This window comes from Chlorocebus sabaeus, chromosome 11 (genome assembly GCF_047675955.1).
Source record: "Chlorocebus sabaeus isolate Y175 chromosome 11, mChlSab1.0.hap1, whole genome shotgun sequence".
NCBI lineage: Eukaryota > Metazoa > Chordata > Mammalia > Primates > Cercopithecidae > Chlorocebus > Chlorocebus sabaeus.
In genome coordinates this window covers 37,712,589-37,738,133 of record NC_132914.1, presented here as the reverse complement: position 1 = coordinate 37,738,133, position 25,545 = coordinate 37,712,589, and the positions used below count along the sequence as shown (strand labels likewise).

The 25,545-nt window shown below is 33.7% G+C and overlaps 1 protein-coding gene across 6 annotated transcripts in view; it reads right to left on the bottom strand.

Annotated features, from left to right (window-relative positions):
• The window catches only part of LRRK2 (leucine rich repeat kinase 2), a 152,039-nt gene that overhangs the window by 46,141 nt on the left and 80,353 nt on the right, over positions 1-25,545 (bottom strand). For all 6 annotated transcript variants that reach the window (XR_012094482.1, XM_073020622.1, XM_008002887.3 and 3 more), the window contains 13 exons: positions 24,540-24,633; positions 23,296-23,482; positions 21,457-21,638; positions 18,759-18,988; positions 18,223-18,350; positions 16,823-17,041; positions 13,262-13,463; positions 12,130-12,218; positions 7,313-7,500; positions 6,290-6,444; positions 5,319-5,465; positions 4,976-5,167; positions 4,182-4,328 (listed from right to left, as the gene is read on the bottom strand). Coding sequence is in view for 5 of the 6 variants with exons in the window: in XM_073020622.1 (XP_072876723.1) it covers positions 4,182-4,328; positions 4,976-5,167; positions 5,319-5,465; positions 6,290-6,444; positions 7,313-7,500; positions 12,130-12,218; positions 13,262-13,463; positions 16,823-17,041; positions 18,223-18,350; positions 18,759-18,988; positions 21,457-21,638; positions 23,296-23,482; positions 24,540-24,633 (2,160 nt within the window). In the remaining variant the exon portion in view is untranslated. The remainder of the gene's footprint in view (positions 1-4,181; positions 4,329-4,975; positions 5,168-5,318; positions 5,466-6,289; positions 6,445-7,312; positions 7,501-12,129; positions 12,219-13,261; positions 13,464-16,822; positions 17,042-18,222; positions 18,351-18,758; positions 18,989-21,456; positions 21,639-23,295; positions 23,483-24,539; positions 24,634-25,545) is intronic.

Below are 25,545 nucleotides of genomic sequence, written 5' to 3'. Positions count from 1 at the left end.
CCTTCTGCTGAGTCCCAAGAGGCCTCCTGAGTTCCTTACTTCCAACTCATTCTCTCTCTCGTAAAATTAATTTTCCTATCATTCCACTTTGATTGTGTCATTCTCCTGCTCACACACAAATTATTCCATGTTGCCTATGAAACCAAATCTAAATTCAGCTCCACAGTCATATTGTGGCCCCTAAATCCTTTTAAAGTTCTCTTCTTGTTCTTCTCATTCTCAAGGCTTGATGAGTTCAGTAGCTTTCCCTGCCCCAGTCCTGGCTGAACAATACATCTGAGGAGCTTTTTAAAACACTAATGTCTGGATTCAAAGATTTTGATCTAATTAGTCCCAGGAGAAAATAGTTATCAGATTTTTTCTTCTTTTAATTCTATATTTAGTAGAGTTAGTAACGAGTAGGTAAGGTTGAGAACAAGTGCTCTAGACAAACCGGAATAGCCAAAATTTCCTGAGCGTGCTTTGTACCCTCAAGCCTCCATACCCTTGATGAGCTCTGCTACTCCATCATCTCCACCTCCAGGGAGTTTATCAAGCCTACAGGGACCAATACATACCAAGAAATAGAGGCCTGCCTCAGAAACTGATCACAATCAGCCCCATGGACTGTTACTCTCCAACGACATTCAGCAAATCCTGTTTGTACAATATTTATGGTTCTCATGTAGTGCCTTGAAATGTAGTCACTTGATGGATATAAGTGAATTCATGCAAAACAGTCTATAACAACTTGTAATTTCCAAGTAGTGAAATTACACATCTATGGAAAGCTTCTACCTATTTGTTTATTTTTTATACATCTATAATGAGCATATATAATTATATTTTATGCTCAGAGACAGAGTATATTAAAATAATTAACTCATTTGAGCATGTCTTTCTACTAGATTGTAAATATGTTAAAAGTATTATTTGCATCTTATCAGTCTTGGTATTCTCTCATTCTGTCCCTCCAGTACTTAATAAATATTTGACTTTTAAAAACTATTAGTTAGGATTGTTGGTATTGAGAGAGTCTCAGGGGAAACTGTTATATATTGGAATCAGAAATAGAATCGGGTAAACAGAAGAGGGAAAAGAGAAAGAAAGCAAGTAGAGGGGAAAGGGAGAGAATGGGTCGGAGAGATGGAAACATATAATAGATGCATCTTGCTCTGCTTCCCCTCAATCTGGACAGCTATCAACAATAAAGAGAAATTGTAATGGAGCATAGAGAAGTAAGATACTCTAGGGAGATACATCAAAATTTCAAGATGGAGTAGGGATTTCTAATTTTTAAAGCCCTTCTCTATTTGAGAATCACCGCTGCATTAATATAGAGTATGGATTGTCATGTCTTTCAGGTGACTGAGAACAAAAATAAAGTTAAGGACTACTATTGTGTATTTGTGATATCCAGGTTGGAAGGAAAATTGAAGGCAAGGAAATTTTCCTAACCCCTCAAATCACACCATAGAAGTAGAAGTACCTGTCTTGGCTCTCCAGAAAAATAAATAGCTCCACAAAGAGGAAATGTACCTTGTAGCTTCTTAGATGCATGAACAAAATCCCATACATTTATATTTTAAAATATATTCACAAAACAAGTCTATTCATATCTATTAAGGTGGGTCGGATTAGTCACTGCATAATAGTTACTGCTATCTGGGAAAAAGAGAGTTTTCAAAAAGCCTGAATGCACTGCTGCCCTACAATAAAAATGGGAAGAGGGAAAATGGAGAGAGGCACAACCTTCTCCAGATTACCCTAATATAAAGATGCTGGAGTCTCTACCTGTAAAATGTTTTTAGAAGGATACACCTAATTTGTTAAATCACGGATACTCAACCCTGCCCCTTATCTTTGGCAACATCCAGAGACATTTTGATTGTCACACCTGAGGGAAGAAGGGGAGATACTACTAACATCTAGTGGGTAGAGGCCAGAGATGCTGCCAAACATCCTACGATGCACCTCAATAACAGTCATCCCAGCCGAAATGGCAACAGCTCAAAGACTGAGAAACTCCTATCTAGGCTGCTTTCTGTAAATGAACATGGGATTTATGGATTTATGGGACATAGGTCTAGAGAAGGGAGAGTAATCACAAACATTTTCTTATCTGTGTAACTAAACAGACTTTGTTTATTTGTTTCTGTTTTGTTGTTTTTGTTTTTTGAGATGGAGTCTCACTCTGTCGCCTAGGCTGGAGTGCAGTGGCACAATCTCGGCTCACTGCAACCTTCACCTCCCAGGTTCAAGCAATTCTCTGCCTCAGCCTCCTGAGTAGCTGAGAGTACAGGCACCCGCCACCACACCCGCCTAATTTTTTTTGTATTTTTAGTAGAGACGAGGTTTCACCATCTTGGTCAGGTTGGTCTTGAACTCCTGACTTCGTGATCCACCTGCCTTGGTCTCCCAAAGTGCTGGGATTACAGGAGTAAGCTACTACGCCCGGCCAACTAAACAGACTTTGTAAATGACGTTTCCACATACACTACTCAAAACGTGTCCATTCATCTGAAACACATTTTAATGCAGGAAAAAGAAATATTTTAGGGATCTGTGTCTGACAGTTTGGGATTTCTTCAGAGGAAGGATGCACTATGTCTGGTACTTTCCTGTATACCTTGAAGTTTAGGGTTGATTAAAATGTAGGATTCAGCATTGACGATTCAGCATTTTGTGTTAATCCTCTATTACTAATACATTAACTTCCTCAGTTCCAAAGCATTTAAATTCATCCTAAACTTCCCAATGAATGCCAATATGAAAAGTATAAAGGTGTTTATTTAGCTTTAAATATCATGTCCCAAATTTTGGACAATTTTTTGCTAAGAATATTATGTCCTGACTGACAGATTTTAGGCATTATCTCTGGGGTAATTTGATTAAAATTAAACTAAACAACAACAAAAACTAAACAAAGTAAGGTCAAAATTGTCTTTAAATGCTTTATATTAAATCAGTCTAATGCATTTCGTAGTTGTCTCAATGACTCTCTGGAATCTTTAAAACTTGAGTACATCAGCCTACTGTTAATAATAACATACTGTATACTTGTAAATTGCTATTAGAGTAGATTTTAAAACTTCTCACCACAAAAATATGTATTTGAGATAATGTATATGTTAAATAGCTAAACTTCTCCATTCCACAACATATACATATATCAAAACATCATGTTGTACACCATAAATATATACAATTTTTACTTGTCAATTAAAAAAATAAATTTGTATAAAATATATTAAAAAAAAAAAAAACAATAACCGAGGAGTCAGATAGATCATGGCATCACAGGCCTTGTAAAGACATTAGCTTTTATTCTGAGAGACATGAGAAGCCACACATGTAATCTACGGAATGACATACAGTGACATATCTTATGTTGACTGCTTCTTTCCCAAAGTAGTTATGATGCATACATTTTTCATCTTCTGAAGTGTATGAGCATTTTTAAAAAACATCTTTTAGGCCTAAAAATCCATGTACAATGATAGGACAGGTCCAGGAAGTCAAGATACAAATGAGAATATTGGAACATGGTTACCATGACTTCACCTTTTCTCAATGAACACCTAAACATGCTACATGAATTCAATGATTTCCATCATACTCTATTGAAAATAACTGATTGAATTCATGGAACCAACAAATGTAAATTGTTCAGCACACCAAAAAAAAAAAAAAAAAAAAAAAAAAAGAATTTGAGTATATCACCATGTGACACTTCTGACTTCTGAATTTCAAGGCTTTTTATGAATATTTCTATGAGAATTCAGCATTGTCACACTCAGTCATAAAACCCCTGCTATGACTACACTGAGGTGTGCTTCCTTTACCTATTCTGTCATTTTAAATATAAAATCTGGCTGCTTCACTTAACTCACCTGAAAACCTTCTTATTTGCCTCCCACAGCCCTGGCAATTAAGGCAAATACAAAGCTATATTTCATAAATATTTGCGCTTCCATGATAATCTCATCCTCATCTTGATCCTAGTCTACATGATTATATGCAAAGCAAATTCCAGATGTGTAACATGATATTCCTTTAAAATATATCATTCCAAATAAAAAACATTATAATATATGAAGACAGTAAAAATCTATGACAATATAATTATGAGATCTATTTTCTAAATTATAAGGAGAAAAATACATCCTAATTTTTATTCTCAAATTAACAAAAAGAATTACCTAGGAGAAACTCTGGAGCTTGTTCAAATTCCAGCTCATCATTATTCAACATAATATTTCTAGGCAGGTCAGCCAAAATCAAGTCAGGGGCAATCTGAGATATTGGAATGGTGAGCCTTGGTTGATCTGGATTTACTAAGAGATCTCCTGAAAAGTAATAAAACATTTTTTAAATAAAAACAACATTTAAGGAGATACATAAATCTGTGGTTTTGATATGAAAAAATAATGGAATATTTTCTATAATTTCTAACCCCTCCCTTTCTAACCAATCCTAGATTTCTCTAGAAAATTTGAGAACATTTTAAAGATTCACTTAATATCTATCTACTTGGAATTTCAAAAATTTATTCCTATGTTCACTTGTAGAATTCTGAACTGCTGCAGACTACCAGACATCTGACTAGAAAGTTATCTATTCTCTGCTTTTGCCACATTCATGAAGCTGAAGCTGTTATTATATGGCAGACCTGTTAGTAAATTACATCCATGTATTGTCCATTTGAATCTTTATAACAATTTGATGAGATAGATGTGGTTGGTATTCCTATTTCACAGATGAGGATATGTTGTTCAATGAGCCAGCATTCAAACCCTCAAAAACATTTTCTGAATCTAGAATACAAGATTTTATTGATAATAAATATAATCCAGTTTTCTGAACAGTCCCTATAATTGAATATACTATTTTTCAACTCATCCTTTATGAATAAGAATATTTACATTTAATAAAAGTCATTTTGTAAGTATTGAAGGATCACTTAAACACATTTGTAAGTTGTTTCAAAACATACCTTCCTCTGCTTTCTTCATCAAGTCATCAAGTAAGATTTTTTGATGCTCTTCACCATCATTAAAACTATATAATGCCCATTTCTTCAACAGAGTTTCTCCTTCACCACAAATATCAATCTCCAGCAACCCAGGAAACCATTCCTCCATGAGAGAATCAATGTGGTCCACAACTTGGCCCAAAAGAATACAGCCTACATGATTGAAAACAGAGCTCAACGTCTTGTCTAAACCTCATACTGTCACAAAGCTTTAAAGTAAAGGTTTTTTGTTTATATACATTTATTTTTTTAAGTTTAGATTTCTTTAGTGTTACAATTGAAGCATTTAAATTGATTTCCTTACCTTTTCTACAAGAAGGAACTGTAATTTTTAAGAAACTCTCTGGGTGATTGTCTAAGACTTCAGATCCCACCAGACAATAAGCTTCAGGAGACCAATTTAAGTAGATGCCTTGTCGCCAATACATTCTGTTTGGGCGAAGTGCTCGTTCTAAAAGAAATTTAAATGGATCCAAATGGAGCTGTTTATTAACTGCTTCCTAAATTAAAGGGAAAAAATCTACTGCACACACCACAAGTGATTCTAATACAGATCTACTCATTTTGAAAGAAAGTATTGGGTTGTTAATGATATGAGTCCTCATCCATATCTATTAAATATTTTATCCATAACTTTACAATAAAACCAGTTAAATCCCCTGTAGATTAAGATCCATTTCAGGTTGATGCTGTTAAGCAGTTTAATAGGCTTAACCGATGACGAAAGAGAATCATAAATCAATCCTCAAAATTTTCAAAAAGAAATTGATTGTGCTAAACCCAAAACTTTCTGAACTTTTTAATGTAATGTAACTACCTATATGTTGATTAATTCCAATCAAGGTAAGGTTTAATTTGGAAACCTGTAACACCTGTGTAAAGCTAATTTTAATCCCCAAAATGGTATTTTCCCTTTGCAGTACCAAAATGTCTCTATTTATTTTAGAAGAAAGAGTTAGCATTATAAACACCGGATTTGCTCTTTTCTTTGTAAATGGCTTAGTGGCTGTGCAACAGAAAAGAGATAATCACACTCCCTACAATGTAATCACGGCCAAGAGCTGAGTGAGCACCTAAGGAGTTTTCTTCCTGACAAATTGGATGAGGTTATATGTGCTTGTGTATCTTTACATTGCCTACTCCAAGGTTTTATGAGCTTATTTTCTAATTCTTCAGCTGCCTTCCAAACAAGTAAACTCTGAGAAAATGGCATATTACTTTTCATATGCCATCTCCCTAATTTCTCTAAATATTAAGTCTTCATTAAATACTCACCTCTCCCTGAAAGCATGTAAGGTGAAATCTCAAGTAATCGATTGATTAACCTCGACCAAAATCCCATTGGAAAATAAGGCATTTCATATAGTCGGATGATAATTTCAGAGTTCTCACAATGGGGAAGCTCTATCACAGGCCTGTGGTCAGACAAACTAAAGGCAAAAGGACACTATGGTTATACAGCCTCACAGAATACCCAAAAATGTTGAGCAAATGATTTTACTGCTTAAAATCAATGAAGGTAACCACTCCAAGCAACTGTAGTCTTTTTGTAACATTGTTTCACATGTTTTTCCTACACCAAAAATTCAGAGGTCATTAATCAATTCAAATGCATGCTCAGATGTAGATGCATGAAATATTTTTGGTAATCCCTGTGCACTAATACATAAATTATTATAATTAGTTATGAATAGACAAATGTAATCTTACATAAATCCTGAAAAATACATGTCCTAGAAAAAAAGTGTATATTTATTTTTACAATTGGCTGCATCCATCAATCAATGTAATTTGCACATTTCAACATCATATTACTTTATAACATTTCCCACTTCCTTATAAAGCAGTAGGACAGCCAAATTATAGGCTAAAACTTAGGCATCCACTATGATGCCATAAATGCTTTTAAAATTCTGTTGAAAACTCACTATCTTCTCAGAACTTGCTTAATAAACTCTCTCAGTGTTGTTTAAGAACACACACGTACATAAACAGGGACGCACACACCCACACATACACACACACACATTTATCTCTAATATTTACCTTTCTTAAATAATTTAAACAGTGATAAGTCAACTAGTAACTATATATATAAAATAAGTTTTACTATATCTTTAAAGTGTCAGATGCAATGTTTCATTCCAAAATAAATATGTCAGCAGGAAGTTTACACTGGAAGCAAAATATATTTATTTATTTATTTAATACATCTATTATAGACTACAGTTACTTTGACAATTAAAAGAATAGATAGTGAATTTCCATGTAGCAATTATTTTTTAAGGTTTTCTTTACCTGCTTGGAACCAGCAAATATTCTTCTCCTATTGGCAAAGCAATCTGGAATTTTTCTAGGAGCTTAAAATACTGTGACATGTAGTTCTTTGGAAATCTCCTTTTCTTCGAAAGAAATTTTTCCACATCTCTACGTGAAATAATTCCCTTAGGGTGTTTTGGACAACCTTCCACTTTCACTGTCAAAATCTGAAAGATTGAGTCATAAATAATCACTAGAATTTATTTTCTGAAAGGTTGCAAATTTAAAGCATTTTAGGTCTCTTTGCTCAGTGAAAGTAGTCAGAAAGATTTTAATGTTTTCAAGTGCAACAAAGTACCTAATTTCTCTAGCAACTATGTGGCCTAGAAGCCCAGAGGGACATTCACTCTCAAAAAAAAAAAAAAAATTGTTAAATTAAGGGAGTTAATTCAGATTGGAAATCATTGAACTTCTCTGGAACCAATGAACATCAATATTTCCCTAGCTTCAGTGAAAAGATCAATCCAATACCTTACTTCTGTTTTGCAGTCTCATCAATAATATATTCCCAGGAAAATGATCTTCCAGACAATTATCAATACAGGTTTGAAATAGAAATATTCTTCACATTTATATACTAGGAGAGGGTTTCCATGAATAGGAAGACAGACGGTGTAGTAGAGTTTCATGATTCTCAAAGTAACTACTGCATTTTGATGGATTCTACTTGCAGGGTCTGGGATGAGGTTTGAGAATCGGCTTTTTTAGCGAGCAACCCTGATGATTCTAACACAGAGATCATACTTTGAGCTTTGAGCATTGTCATGGCAGTTAAAAATCAGAACCTAGATTCAAATCCAGGCTCTGCTACTAGCTGTGTGACCCTGGGAAAGGTATTTGATTTCTTTAATGCACAGCTTTCTTCTCTGTAAAATGAGACAGTAAAAGTGATCATCTTAGATTGCCCTGAGAATGAAATAACACATGCAAAGCCCACAAAGTACATATGACAAATTGTAACATATTTATCTATATATTCCAATTTATTTTGCTTTTCAAATTCACTTTAAAAAGAGGTTTGTATTTAATTTTCTTTGGTAGATCTATAATGTTCAAGGAATACTTAAACAGAAGCAAACATTATTTATGCTATCATGTAGTTGAGTGAAATACCAGGTTATAAAGTCCTTAGGCCCAAGGACTTGTCTTACCCATCTCTGTATTTCTATTTTGTTTGCACAGTATTTATTGAATCAATGAATGCATGATTGATTGCACATATTGGTATTTAATGACAGCGTGCAATGGGCCTATAAATAATAAAAACTGTTGTTTAAGACTTCTCCCATGTTGTGTACTTTATAGCAATTCCAGATTGCTGCTACAATTCAGGTGGTAAAGAGAATTGTTTGCTCTTTTAGTGTTTTTTAAGTGCTAAGACCTTTTTCTGACAACTCATCTCCAACTACACTTCATATTTTCTTCGTAGCACCCACTCAACATATTATATGTTTATTTATTACTACTTTTCTCTCATTTGAATATTAGCCCTATGAACGTAACTCATAGGCCCTGGAGTCAAACGACTTGGTTTGAAATTCTAACTACCTCTTCCTGAATGTGTACCATTGGGTAAATTATTCAACCTCTCTGTCAATCAGTTTCTTCATCTGTATCACAGGGGGTTAATAAAATACCATTTGGAAGTGTTGCTGTGAGAATTACATGAGATAATCTTTGAAAAGCACATATTAACCTCATGTGTGTTAGCCATTATTATCTAGTTAGACTAATTTATTTTACTAAGATACATTTATTTTTTAAAGAGTTTGTGCTTAATTTTCCTAGTGGATCTATAGCATGCTACCACTATTTGCAGCAGAAGTTTCCAAAGATGGACACATCATTTCTATCCCTATACACAGGTGCTATTCATATGGAGTCTATTTCCCTTCCCCTTGATTCTGAGGTAGGTTTGTGGTTACTCTGGTTACTAGAATGTAGCAGAATTAATACTTTTGCCAGTCCTCGGCCTAGCCTTTAAGAGGACAGAAAAATTCTGCTTCATTTCTCTTGGTAACCAGCCACCATGAAAGATGTCCAATTACTCTGTAATCACCACGCCACGAGGAAGCCCAACCTAGCCATACGATAGGCCACATGGAGAAGCACCAATACTCCAAAAACGTGCACGTACCTTTCTTGCACTTTCCAGCTCAGTTTAATGAATGAAGCCAAGTAAATGACCCTTGCCAATACCATGTGGAGCAGAACCACGCAGCTGAGCCCAGTCAAGCCACAGAAGAACGAGAAATGATAAATTGTTCACATTTTAAGCCTCCAAGTTTTGAGGGGGTTTGTTACGTAAGAATAAAATCTGCAACATTATCTTGACTTTATCACCTTTAAAAGAGCTCCTAACATTCCTTCAACCTAATAACCTGAAGAGCTAACTGATGCCTTATTCAAGGAAAGAGAATTTTCCAAATTCCTTTGTATTTCTCCCATGTATTTTTATCAAGGTTAAATTGCCATATAAGCTTTTTAATGTTCCACCTGATTAATTCAATAGGTCCCTTTCATATCTCTTTTATCATACCGTTAAATGAGTCTTGTAAGCTTCTACCTGCCTTAATGGTACCTTTTTAAAATTAGTTTAGTGACCTTACAGCTCAGGGCACATAGAGTGGGTGGGCTCATTAGAGCTTCTGCACCATGAAATTATTCGTGCCCTTGCCTTCATTCATGAAGGTGAATACTCTTATTTAGTTTTGCTAATAGCTGTCAGACAAGTTGCTCTTGGTTTCACTTGATTATTTAGAGCTTTCATTTCCTTTAAACCTTAGTGAGAAAATGACATTATATTTCAATTTATTGGCATAAATAAAAATGATGGTACTTCTTTTTTAGGTTAATAAGAAATTTAAATTATCATTTTATTGACATTTTAAATCTGTCTTTCAAAGTAACTTTGAGTGGCTCAAATTAACTTAATTTTTACTTAAGTTATCATATTTATAACTATGTTAATGAGAAGAACTTTCATGGATTTTCAACTTAATTACTCCACAAAATCTTTAGGAATTTTATTGCAGTCATAGTGAAAATCTGCATTTTTTTAAAAGGGGGATTCTGATGCAAACCTCTTCCTTATTCTACTGTACAAGATATGCCCACCCTAATGTTCACATGTGTGCGATTTCAAGTGTTCCATAGTGACATGGGAACACATCACTTTAGGGAGCAACTATAGCGTTTCCTTGACTATATGGAGTTGAGTTACCTCCTGATAGCTACCATGTGCCAACTAGGACAACAAAATTGCTGGATATATTTAAAACTTCCTTTGCTGTACAGGATGCAGCTACCTACACATCTTTTTTATTTGTGCCCATAAATGACACACTTTCCAAAACTACGTGAGTACCTCTTTATAGTTCTGAATTTTTTAAAATTTCCTAATTAACATTCTTTAAATTACCAAACAGATCCAATATAAAATTAGCTAACATTTACCCCTCACTTACACTGAACTAGGGAGGCAATATAGAGGACAACTGTTATTTTCCTTATTTAAAAAATAAGTAAACAAAGGCTTAATGCATTAAGAAATTTCACAGAACTAATAATTAATTACCTCAAGTAAGTGCTCTGGGTCACATTACTGTCTCCATTACTGTTTAATAATTGAGTAAAATCACACGATCCATGACAATATGTGCAGAAGGTTGAAAGTCTAATTTAAAAATACCTCCCAAAATAGCAATAACTAGCACACTGCAAATAATCACTGACTGCAATGTTTCAATATGCTCTCGAGTTCCCTGGTACTGGATTTAGCCTCGACTGAGTTCTCTCTTCACAATACCTTCCTTTTTTTCCTTAGATGGAATTTAGGAACAATTATTCAAGACTGTCTGAGTGAATTTAATTACCTTTATGGTTTAATTGGAAGAGATATCTCTAATATAAAAAGATATAATAATTTTAGGGACTCGGGCAGCCACATGCAAAACTATAAATTTTACTCATCAACAAATCAGAAGCTTAATGTTTCTCAACTAGGGTCATTTTCACATTCTCCAAGCAATATTTAGCAATGTCTGGATACATTTTTGCTTGTCACAGCTAAAGGATATTACTTACATCTAGAATATAAAGGCCAAAAATGCTGCCAACATGCTACAAAGTGCAACAAAGAATTATCTGGCCCAAAATGTCATCATGCTGGGGTTGAAAAGCCCTGAGGTAGTGTGCTTTGCTCAAATGGTCTTTTATGTCAAAGCTACAGAGATGGTTTATTGTAACTAATTAAACTCACTGGTAATGGATTATCATTCGGAGAAAAAAACATTTTCCATGTGAAATATAAGAAAAAAACAGCTATAACCAACGCCATCCAAAGTTTTCAAAATCGTAAGCATTTAAAGTTCAGATCATTTCACTTAAGTCAAAACTCCCCTCCATGTTATCTAGATAGAGGTTTCACAGGCTCAGCAACCCAATTTTCTTCTATGTGTTTACCCCAAGGATTTCCACAAAGCCTTCGTTCAATTGACTAATTCAGTAACCAAACTGATGACATCATCAGGATCTAGTAAAGCAGCATGGGACAGAGTGATATAAACATCTGTATGTGGCTTGAAAACCAAGTCATGGAAGTGAACTCAAGACATCTTTCCTTCTTCCATGAAGTTCTTCAAGTAGTCTTCTATGTGAAATGTTCCACAGTCTTCTAAATTCACAAAAGTTTCTGCCTTAACTAAACCCAAACTCTAAAATGCTCAATGCTCTAGGCGCCATCTGTTCTATGCTTTGACCATAACCCCCGTGCCACAAAAATAAAAGACACCAACCTGTGCCATGATTTTACAAAGCCACTTGGGTTCCACAAAATACAAGTCACTTAACTGCAGTGCTGGGTCTTGAAAATGAAGAAGGACTCCTGTAGTAAAAATTCATCAAACAGTGAAACATGGAATGTGGAACAAATATCAAGGGGCTTTAGAAAGAATCTATTCCAACTTCCTCATTTTACAGGTAAAGAAATTTCAGCATACCTAGTGGCAGAGCTGGGACTAGAAGCTGTGCATCCTATGGTCTAAAGTCCCAATATTATAATGGAGTATTTTTAAACTACATAAAACAATCATATATAAACATATTTGAGACACTGATATGCATTACAAAGCATATTTCATGCATACATAGAAATTCATAATTTTCTGTTTTGCTTGCTGAATAAACACTACAAAGACATGTTTTATTTTCAAATACAGATAAGAAACACAGCATATTTCAGCATACCTTAAGAACAATGGGGAAAAGGAACAGATCATAAACCACAGGAAGCTATTTTTCACACAACAGAATCTAGGGATCAAAAGCAGCTTCCCAGTCACTTACTCTAGTACTATCAAACAACTCACACAATTCTGGCAAAGTAATATGATCAAGTACACAAAAAATTAGCACTGAAGTTGGTTTGAGAATTTTCATCTTTGAGATCAATATTTGATGAAAGAGAGCTAGATCTTCCACTCAGCAGCTGCATCATCTCAGGGAGCCATTGATTCTCAAAGCGTCCCAGTTAGACCATTCCAACAATAATTCCCCTTTGCAATATAAAAATAAGTTTCACATGCACTAAACTCATTTGACATTATGGAAGGATATGGTTGTGCTCGGGGTTCCACAGCTCCTGAATAGTACAAGTAAGTTCTAGAACCCAAATATTTTAACTCCCACTCAGGGAATCTTTCCACTACTTTACTCCTAGGTGATTTCTAAATTTGTTCTCTTACAACATGATACATGATTCGTCATCCACACACATGATGATCCTCCAAAAAGAAAAAAATCAGTGGCCTATTAAAGAACTGTATGGATATTCTCTCAGCTTTGAATGTGAATTCTATACAAGATTTAGAAACACTTTTATAAGTTATTACAGCTGAGCTTTGAAAATAAGGAAAGAAACACACAAACCTGATTCATTTAGAAAGTGAACTGCGTGAGGAAGCTCATTTTCATCTAACTGCAACTGATTTTCTCTCACTAGTTGTAATAATCGTTTCTGGTCAATTACAGGAAATTCAATTGGCACATTTTTACGCTCCGATAAAATGATTTTCTCAAGTTCTACATAGCAGTCTGGAATCAGCTGTCCAACAACAGGCTGATCTCGGATCTATGAAATTACAAATGACAAGCCGTAAAAATCTATTTTATTCGTGTATGTGTCAAATGGTTGGCAAATTCAGTGCTAACAGTTTTTACAGAAACAGATATGTTATTCAGAAGTACATTTTAAAATAAAATCAAAATATAATAAAAAGCTATTTAGATTGTAAGGAATAAGTACAATGAAATTAAAATAGGAAAACTGTTGATCCAGAGGCAAATTAGGAAATATCAAATAAAATAGTATGGAAATGTTTATCTTGCTATACAGAAATTCCATGGCAAAAAACAAGATAAATCGCTAACCATAAGAAAGATTTTTTATATCTTAAGACATTAAACTTAATGTGAAACAGACACGCTAGCATAAGATATCAGTACAAATTACAAGAGCTTTTGGATATTATATTTTAAATATGCAAGGTAAAACATTAAATTTTGTGCTTGTTATTTGTAAAATGTTATATTGATGGGATGTATATATCAACAGTGAGATGTATATATCAACAGTGAAACCTGGAGACATAAAATCCCACTCAAGCTGTGTTTTTCATGGAACCTTGAATTTGGGAAAACGAGAAATCATCTAAACACCAGTGATTCTGCTAGGAGAGGATGATCATTGTTCTGTTGCTTTTAGAATCTAATCACTGTCTACAAAATGAGAAACACATAAAAGAAGATTTTTTAAAGAATGGGCTTAAGAGGATAGTTTCTATAATAAAAGTATCTTCCAAACATTTTTTAAAACATAATTTTAAAAAGAAAAGCAACTCTTAATAACATCCGCAATGCCTTTAAGAACCACCAGATGGCAAACTCTCCCTATTTCTGAACCTATGGAAATTACATATTCTTTTCACCTGAAAATAAGCAACAGCATTTCTGCTTAAATTCTTACACTTACTACCAACAGAAATTCAGCACACAGAGACAAAAAATTAACTTGGTCTTTTTCATTTGTGACTAAAACCTTAAGGAGACAACCATAACCATTACTTCTGTATTTACCTGTAAATGGTTACTCAAGAGACTGTTTTCGTGTATCTTTTGACCCAGAGAATTGGAGATAATTTCACTAATCTCCACTTTCCATGTTCCCTCTCAGAGTTGTTCATAAATTAAGATGAAATGGAACTTCAGATTGAGGTTTATGTTTTAATCCAAGGAGGGAAACCTCCATATAAAAGTAAACAAGAGTTCTCAAAGAAAGCAAATCAAGTAGAAACGGGGTGAGTTTTAGGGGACTAGGTCTCAAAGCCTAAAGGGATGCCTGCTCTGCTAATGGGCTGAACAAGATTAAAAGGAGTATTGTCGGCATTCAACTCTGTATTGTCCTGCTTCTCCTTTCAGCATGATAATCAGTTCACTGACAGGCTGAGTCAAAAAAATAAAACTTAAAGTGTCTGCACAGACACATGTTAATAAGGTTGAGACAGAAAAAGATTAGAGAAGAGCTAAGATCAAAGGGAAAGATGAAAAATAAATGAGAGGACAAAAAAAGATCTCTAATAGATTAAAAGCTGCTCTTTGAATTCAGGTTGAAGCACCTCAGGGAAGAAAGAATTTTCAAGTTCTGGCAGGCCCACAGGCCCTGGGTCCTCCGAAAGAGTCACTCTTCTACAAAGCAATCAAATGAGTTTTCAAACCATTATGCCAGAATGCTGCATCCATTAGCAATATATACTTTTCTTTCACTAATACTGGTATTTCTCAAAGCATTTGTTTTACTTCCTCGTAAAAAGTTGTCTTCAAAGTTGATTTACAAGTGCCAAAAGGAAAACTGGTCTGATTTATTGGTAATGATATCTATTAGACAAAAACAGTATTAATACAGCTTAATGAGCCATCTTATCTATGACTTTGCATCAACTAAATTCAGGCCTTTTCAAAACAAACTCGTCCGCCAACAAGTCTTTTTAAAGATATGATACATTCTCTGACAGCAATGACGAAAAGGGAAACTGTCAAAATATTCTCAGTAACAACAAAGTTTTTGAAGTATGGGTATAGTCTCAGAAAAAAAAAAAAACCTCGATTAAGAGATTAACTGGATGAATAAATTTTGTGTATTTGTTTTTCTTTAAGTCATATTACTTTCTAATTACATGTCCAACAAGAGAATAGGAAAATCTACAAATAAATAATGTCATTTTTACATGACATTACCGTCTATCATCAATAAAACCTTTTAATAACTATAATAAATGTGTGCTGAAGGACACGAACATACAAATTCTCTCCCCGGACACCGCAAAAGCCATCACTTTTACAAATGGCTCATTAGGTTTTGCAGAGAAGCACACATAATCTATATAAATGGATTATGTAAGCCAACTGGCCAACGCGGAGTTATAACCAAGGTGACCATATAATTTATCATCCAAATTGGAATGCTTTTGAGAATATAGTGGGACACTATTAATAATTATTAATTATTATTAATAGTTAATAATAGTGGGACTGCCCAGGCGAAATAGGACTCTATTTATCAGCCAGGATCTTGATCATTAGTGCTAATGAGCTAAGCCAAGAGGGACTAAGTGATATTCATCATTATATTTGTCATATGGAACTATCAAGGGTATTTTTCAGTACAGTTTACACCACACTCCCTGTAGATCCTAGTGAATATTTCTTTTTCCTGCAAGTATTAAAAAAGAGTGTTCTCTCTGATAACTGATTTATTTATGCTTTATAAAGATTTGGCTTACCAGAAAAGAATTTTAAACATTTAAAACATAATTCCTAAAATAAAAAGCCCATTTTGTATGAACTAAGTAATCAGTGAGATACTGCTGAAAACCAAGTCAGTGGTCTTCAAGACTAAATAAAACAGCTGCCTCACAATACAGAGGGGGAAAAAAATTGGAATGGGAATCACCGTGACAAAATACATGAAGGAGTGGCACAAAGGATCAAGATGTCCATAAAATAGGAATTCCAAATGAAAGGAGCAAATGGAAAAATAACAAAGAATAATAGAAGAAAGATGATCCCAAGACCTCAGTATTCACCTTTACCCTTGGACTGAACCACCACTACAAGAAGTTGGATGAGAAAAGACATCAAAAACATTTTCTCAGATTCTCTCTCAGAAACATTTTCTCAGTATCCCAGAAATGTTCTCTTAGTTTCTCTCAGGGTCCTCTAATTTTTTTTTATTCCCATTTCTATGAATTAGAAATGAAGTCTGGTATAAATTATTTTAAAATGGAAAAGACTTTAACAATGCTAACAGCAATGGGGAAAGAAACCCCATAATTTTAAGTGAGTTGCTCACTTCTCAAAATGTCTGACATTTCTAGGCAGTTGCATAACATGAGAATTAATAAATTACATTTCTCTACCAGCCTACCATGTTACCTTGAAATTAAGGCTCTCGTTTATGATGGTTTTCCGAAGTTTTGCCAAAGCATCAGATTCCTCGGTGGCATTCACAAAGTGGTAATCTCGTATAGCAGGGAACCCTCGCTTATTCAGGAGTTCCTTGGTGATTTTACTTATGCAGGCTTTGCGCTGCCTCTCATCAGAAACATCCAAATGTGTACCAACGAGAATCACAGGGGAAGAAGAAGCGCGAGCCTGGAGGGAAAGACACAAAACCCTCTTGTGTTTGCTTTCAAATTGGGCCTGCTCACATTCCTGTTGATATTTGCTTTCCGTGACATTCACTTGAGTGGAAAAGAGAAACTAACAGACTTCAGAAGAAGACAAGAACAACTGTCCGTTTTTCCTTAAACCTAAGAAAACAACGTAACCTAGACATTTTGAAAAATCATTTTTAGGCCTTCCTTAATCCAATTTTTATCCCTTTTAGGTAGTCTATATAATGGTAGTAGCATAGTTTTCCTTTCTCATCTTCATGCCTTAAGATGAGTTATCCACTCCTAAATAAAATAAGCATTTCATAAACCCACAAATTATATCAAATTAACGTCATATCATGTATATTTTCTCTTCCTTATCTGTGAATTTAATCTTCTAAATTCATTTTAAAGTCATTCAATTTGGAGTCTACAATGAAAGAATAAAAGCCATTCAAGCAAGTATGACTGCCACTGTAATATTTGCTCATGTTGGCTAGCTGTAAAAAAGTTAATAAAAGAAACATTAAAAAACACCCAAATTACAAAACAAGCATGTATGCAGCCAAATTACATGGTTAAATATCCTGACAGAAGCCTTTTTAAGGACTTTGCTCACAGAAGAGCTCATTGCAGTATCATGCAAGCAGCATTTTAGTCTCAATTCTTAAAAGCCATAGTGTTTGAAGGCATAGCTGACAACAAGACAACAAAGGAAAAGATACAAAAGCAACAAAAGGGAGATTCCAGATATAACAGCATAATAATCTGGGACCACTTAAAGGATACAATCTGAAGGATTTCACACTAAATGGCCCCTGAGTACGAAGTTGATGATATATATAGATTGCTTTTCTTTAATATAGATTATTTTAAATTAGAAAAATTTAGATTTCAAGAAATAATATGATTAAAAAAACAGTTGAACATATATATTTTCAAGTTTTACAGCATAAAAGAATTTCGGGTTACCAATAACATTCACCAATATGGAACATACCATTTTCATGTTATGATTTAATTACTCTGAAAGTTTCCCAACTCAAAACTTTAGTGCTTCTTTTAAGAAAGTATTTAAAGAGACTGAAGCAACTGTTTGCCCAAAATAAATTAACGTACACACACACACACACACACACACACATTATTTTCTATTTTCAAAAGATCAGAATAAATCACCTTTATATTGAAGAGCCAAGGCTTCATGGCATCAACTTCAGCCTGTCCTTTGCTAAGGTCATAGACAGCAAGGTACAATGCTCGCTGCGTCATAAAATGAGGATGAGTACTATAGAATTCCTCACGACCTAAATAAAGATTAGAGACAAATTTTTTAAATCTTTCAAACAACAGGCAAGAACTCTTTTTAAAAAAAATCTGGGGGAATAATACTATTTTTTATTTAGCATACTAATAAGAGAAAAACAACAGATAATGTTTAGAGAACTATTCTGGGTTTTTACAAGGGATTGACCACTTTTAGCATATATGGCACCAACCGATCAAAATACCTAGCACCGTATTGTTACCAACATATCCCTCCATGTTCTCCTCCATTCTGGAGGCAAGGGTAAAACTAGGAGAAGTAAAGGGCTTTGGAATAATTCTATACAGTCTACCAGGTTTCTGGATATTAGAACAGAAAGTTCAGTTTTTGAATCCCTGTTCAAAACAAATGGTAAAAGTGAATTTTAAAATTCTATAGAAAGAAATACCTGCAAAATCCCACACATTCAGAACGAGATCTCTCTTTCTTTTGCCCCTTATTTGGATAGGCCAGTCTTTCACATCTATGCCAACTGTGGCACTTTGCATTCCAAGATCTGATTTCTTGGTTTTCATTAATTGCTGCAATAAGGTGGTTTTACCACTCCCAGTATTTCCAACAACCATCAGTTTCATTCGGTTATAGGGCACAGCCTTTTTTAACCGCTGTTGAAGAAACCTAGTATTTGAAATATAAAAATAAAATAATAAACTGTTGAAAAGTACACTTAAGATTTAGGTGAGTTCTTTTGCATGTCACACTATTCTAAAATATAATATCCAAAAGACTGCATAGCTCATATAACTAATAATGTACATGTCTTTCAGAGTACTGTTAATGCATATATTTTGCTAGAGATTTTAGTGTGGTTGATAATATTTGGTAAAATCACCAAAGAAAAAATGTTACACTATCGCCAGAAATAATCAAAAGGCCAAAATACATTTGCAATACTAATTAGAATACAATATGCAATATATATACATCTATATATACACACACATACATACATACATGTATACATATTTGAATTTCTTTAAATAGTATGAAAAGCCCTGTAAATTACAGGCCAGGTGTGGTAGCTCATGTCTGTCATCCCAGCACTTTGGGAGGCTGAGGCGGGTGGATCACGAGGTCAGTAGCTCAAGACCAGCCTGGCCAATATAGTGAAACCCCATCTCTATTAAAAATACACAAAATTAGCCGGGCATGGTGGCAGGCGCCTATAATTCCAGCTACTGGGGAGACTGAGGCAGGAGAACCGCTTGAAGCCAAGAGGCAGAGGTTGCAGTGAACCGAGATCAGTCCATTGCACTCCAGCCTGGGCAATAACAGTGAAACTCAATCTCAAAAAGAAAAGTAAAGAAGAAAAGAAAAACCCTATAAATTATAAAGTATAAAATTTCACAAAGTCCATATGACATAGAAACAAGGTATACATATATGTATACTGTTATAATAAAGCTTGAAAATAAGGTCATATTAGTTACATTATATATGTGTGTATATATACACACATATGGTATATATGATGTATAGATATGTATTCATATATATCACATATGCATATAATAGTATATATGTATAGTGAGATCACCTTACTTCATAAATAAATAAATATAAACTATCATACTATCAGCAACTGTTAACAAGCTTTCATCCCTAATGATCTTAATGCAAAAACTAAACTAAATAGAAGTGTTTAGGTAGCTTAAAAACTACCTTTAAACTAATAGATTTAAAGTATTATCAAAAATATAATGGATAGATAAAGATACATTTTGAAATATGTTAAAAAGTTGCCACAGTCTCAAATTAGAGAAAAAGACTAAATCATAAGTCACTACATCGGAGTAGTGACCAATTCATTCCTATTACTAATAAGAATCTCACCAACATTCCTGATGATATGAACAAAAAAGATTACTTTTCTAGATTTATTTATTTCTTAAGAATGCACCACTATTCGAAAAATGGCTTTCTTCAAAAAGCAAATGATGCTTACAATTTCTAACTTGCTCTAGGTCTTTCTGTCTTCTCTGAAAATGTTAAACATGTCTAAAAATATTTAGATATATATTTTGATAATACAGTATAATACACTGAAAGCTAGTTCTACTAAATGTTTAGTAAGAATTGAACCAATTTTTATATAACCATCTTTTCCAGTTTCAAGAGAGAAAAATAATTGTGTAGGATGAAGGGTAGTCACAATTAGCACAAAAGTTAACAAATTCTTCCCTTTAAAATGAAATCAAGCTCAGGAGGAGTTCAGAAAACAAAATCCTTCCTCATAAAAAGAGATGAAGTTAAATACAAATTTAAGAGATTTTAGGCAGAAGAGAATGAGTAAGTATAAATCACTGGTAATTAAACAATTACTAATTGTATGCCAGGCACTGTGTTGGGTGCCAAGATTTGAATAGTGACTGAACACAGCTATGGTCTCTGCCTTGGGGGATATTACAGTCAAGTTGAGAGGTGATGACAGAAATGAGGTCTGCAATGTTCATACAGTAACTGTGGAAAAGGAAGCAAAGGATTTTATGAGAAAGTAATAAGACCAATGTGCTGAAAGGGAATAAAAAGGGGGATAAAATCCATTATCAAAGATACTTAAAGTGCTTAGAGTGTAAAGACCAGAAACAGTGATACTTGAGAAGTTTTGGTGCTTTCAAAACTGATCAAGGTGAGTAGATTACTCATCCTAATGGGCAAAATAGAAGTTAGTAATTTCATATGATGTCAGTAATGATAATACTTTAAGATGTAAGAGGCATATGTTACCTAGTTGCTATATGAAATTCAGTGTGAGAAGTTATTAAACTGTGCTATATTTCTTTAGATTGTGTAATCGAGGGACCAAATCACAATACTTATTTTCTTTAGAGTCTACTCCAGTGAAAAGAAACCGAAGGAGGAGAAGCTGCTCTCAACATTAGCCTGGCTAAGAAGAATGAAAAATCTCTACAGTGGCACCACAGAAACGCATTCATTAAATGAAAGGCAAATGACACAGCATATTAATGCCAAATATTACTATTCATTTTTCCCTAAATTGTAACAATGTACGTCCATCAAAGTCACAGAAAGTAGAAAATCTGAAATAAATTTAATGAAAACAAATAGAAAAAAAATTATCTAACCTTATGATGTCTTTGGCTTTACATCCTATATGTTTAAAATCAAAGTTAAGACGCAGTTCATCCAAAGGAAGATCCCATATTTTGCTTAATTTCCCCATTTCATTGGGAAAGGATCTTAGTTCCAAGTTGTAACTGACATCCAGAGATGTCAGATTTTCAAGACAGCCAATCTCAGGAGGAATCTTAATGGAAAAAAAGGGGCAAAAGCTGTTGGTGGGAAGGAAGAAATGTGTTCTGCCAAAAAACAAGATGATAAGAAACAAGAAAGGCTCACAGATTCCATCAGCAGCTTGCACAATCTTTCAACAGAGTTCTAAAACTTTCCAAAGGTTTGTCATAAGTTGTCAGTATGTGTTTAAAAACATGAAAACTTACATATAAAAACTTACTCCCAAACAATCTATGTCACTCATCTGTAATCTTAAAAAACCCCATCTCCTTTGGTAACATACTTCATCTCTTCAAGACATTGAAAGTAAGGAAGTTCTTACCACAAAATGGATTTGGTTATCCAAATCCATTATCTGTGGCTTCATTCTGCTCCTTCAGTAAAGGAAAGAAGACCTACGGTCACTACAAACCTGCATGCAATTTAGTGTTCTCAAAGTAAAGCAACATGCTTATATTTTAGGCGGCATCCTAATTGGAGTGATTTCTCTTCTGTTCCAAATTTTTAAGTAATATATACTGTATTTATAATAGAAAACACTCATTTGCTGGCAAAAAATCAGGTAGCAAAATATATGCACAGTTTTTCTGAACCTCACAGTGTCAGACACTTAATTCTTTTGATTTTGTAGGCAATACGCTAGAACTTGAAAAAAAAATATTTTCTGAGACAAATAGATTATCAATTTCAGATTTATAACAGAGAGAATGGAGCAAAACAAAAAAGATTGATCCATTAGGGTGATAGGTAGCACGGTGCAGGAATGCAGAAATTTAAGAATGTACCAAAGAAAGCTGAAAAACAAGTAATATAGTACACAGGGCAGCAACAACTTGAGAAAAATGGAGCATCTAAGAGTCTGTTAACAGATTGGACAGAGATTTAGTGATACAATGACACACAGCATAACATTAATCTATAATTATGTATAATTCATATAATCCTTAAAAAATATAGCACAAAAGTATTTTTTAAGGAAATTACGCTGTGTTACCATATCCATTTACCATAGGGTAGGCTTACAACTTATTTAAAAGCCAAAAAAATTGAATAGTATTGATATTTACAATGCTTATTTTGAATTTATAATTATTAAATGACACCAACTACTATTCCATAGAACACTCTTTATGAGCTAGTACTATAAAGAACTGTGTATTAGTAAAGCATTCTAAGTTTTTTTGTCATAGTTAAGTAACAGTTAAGAGTAACTTGAGTTAATCTATAATATGTTACACGATAACATCACACATAACTTGAAATGAATATTCTAATAATTTTTACTTTGTACAAATGTTGGGTAAACAAATTTATATCTAGCTGTTTAGCTTTCAGATTAAAAGGTTCTGATAAGTATTATATATTGTTTTATTGTTTAGTGGAAATATTACAGCTACTACTTTTAAATATTTTCAAAAGCAGATTTTTTTAAATTGTCAGTGTGAGAATAGAAATTAAATTAAGTGATACACCATTAGTAGTTGTTCTTATTTTTGAATTTAATGGAAATCTGAATTTATAGTTGACAGGAATTTATAGTTAACAGGAAGCTTCTAGTTTCATGAAATTGGTATTTAGAAGCTAAATATCACTTAAAATGATAATTTATGATGATGCAAATCATAAAGTATATTTTTTAAGTGGCAATAATTTTAAAAGTGACATCTTACCTCTTTCAGTTTATTGTGAGAAAGATGCAGTTTCTCTACTCTAGACCATAAATATGCTTTTTCACTCAAGTCCAAGATGCTGATCTGATTATGGCTAAATAAGAGTTCCCTTAAGTTCAAAGATTTCCAGTGTGCAGGACCTGGTAGACATTGAATATCATTGCTGCTCATATCTAAAGACCGCAAGCTAAAACAATACAATGGAAAGATGTAAATCATATGAGTATTTCCAAAATACATGAAATAACATCACAAATAATTTTCCTCAGGGTGAGAATAAGGTGTAATGTCAAAACTAGCATTATTGACATATGAGTATGCATGTGATTTGAGAGCCTGAAGTTGAACCACCAGAGTTTAAGAACCATGAGCTGGGAAAGTTACTTCATCTCTTATGAAGTGGAGATAATAACAGTGGCTATTGTAGGGGATTATTAGGAAGATTAAAGAGGCGAACCGCTGTAGCGTAGTTAGAATAGTTCGACACATTCTAAAGCTAGTTGTAAGTTAGCTATTATAGGTTTGTGTAACACTCTCTATGGCTAAATTATAATTATTATTTGCCTAAATATGAGCTCACAGAAGAGTTCACTGCAGCATCATGCAAGCAGCATTTTAGTCTTAATTCTAAAAAGCCACAGTGTTTGAAGGAATAGCTGACAGCAAGAAAACAAAGGAAAAGATAGATTCACACATATATTTTATGAATTTGGTTTATCATGTATGATATAATTAGAATAGAATTTAAGATTACAACACAATCAAGATCGAATTAATGTCTCAATTTAAAGTTAACAGGAAGCTTCTGGTTTCATGAAATTAACCAAAATACCTCAAAAACCTGGAACTACATAAACTTGCCTAATCTTCACCCAAATTTTCACTCAAACACAACTTAAGCATAATGTCAAAGTTAAGGGTATTCTGGCAACATATCAAGTTCCACTAACATTTTAAAAGTTAAAGTGATAGCCAGTATAATCTCATTTCATTATACTAATACAGCAATTAATTAAACAATCCTAAGTTGTTTTTACACAATGATCCACTAAATTAATATAAAAGTTTCCATTTTAAGTAATGAGTTGGGTCTTTTATCTAGTGAAAATCATTCATACATACAAAAACATTAAGCTAAGTAGGTTTAGAAAGCAATTACCTCCATATGACTGAATCGAAATCATGTTTCTAAAGGTTCTGTTCCAGCTGATGTGCTTTTAAAATTAAAATAACAATAAACTTACTGTGGAAGATTTAAAATTGCTTCTGGAATACATGTAAATTTGTTTTGAGATAATTTTAGGCTTGTCATGGAAGGAGGCAAGAAAGGCATAGCAGCTAAAAGAAAAAAAATGAGATAAACATTTTAATCATTTTAACCAGATTTCCATTAAATTCAAAACTAAGAACAGCTACCAACGGTGTTTAATTTAATTTAATTTCCATTCTCACACCGACAATTTTTAAAAATCCACTTTTAAAAATAAAGTAATAGCCTTAATACTTCCACTAAACAATAAAACAAAATGCCATACTTACCAGAATCTTTTAACCTGGAAGCTAAACAGCTATTTAAATATAAATTTAACTACCCAATATTTATACAAAGTAAAAATTATTAGAATATTCATTTCAAATTATGTGTGATGTTATTATATATCATATAGATTAACTAAAATTACTCTTAAATAACTATAGCAAAACAACTTTGAACACTTTACTAATATACAGCATATTATAAGGACAAAAATTATTTATGGTACTAGCTCATAAAGAGTGTTCTATGGAATAATAATGGGTGTTATTTAATGAAAGTATTCTTTGACCATATAATCTTAAGAGACTGGGAAACATTCGGTAAAATAAAGTAAAATATCTGAGTTCTCAAAACTCTGGTGTATTTTATGAATTTTTTTTATTTTTTACTTTTTTATTTTTTACATTATTATTATTATTATTATTATTATTTGAGACAGAGTCTCTCTCTGTTGCCCAGGCTGGAGTGCAGTGGCATGATTTCAGCTTAATGCAATCTCTGCCTCCCAGGTTCAAGAGATTCTCCTGCCTCAGCATCCTGAGTAGCTGGGATTACAGGTGCGGGCCACCATGTCCAGCTAATTTCTTGTATTTTTAGTAGAGATGGGTTTTCACCATGTTAGCCAGGATGGTCTCGATCTTCTGACCTCGTGAACCGCCCGCCTCGGCCTCCCAAAGTACTAGGATTACAGGCGTGAGCCACTGCGCTCGGCC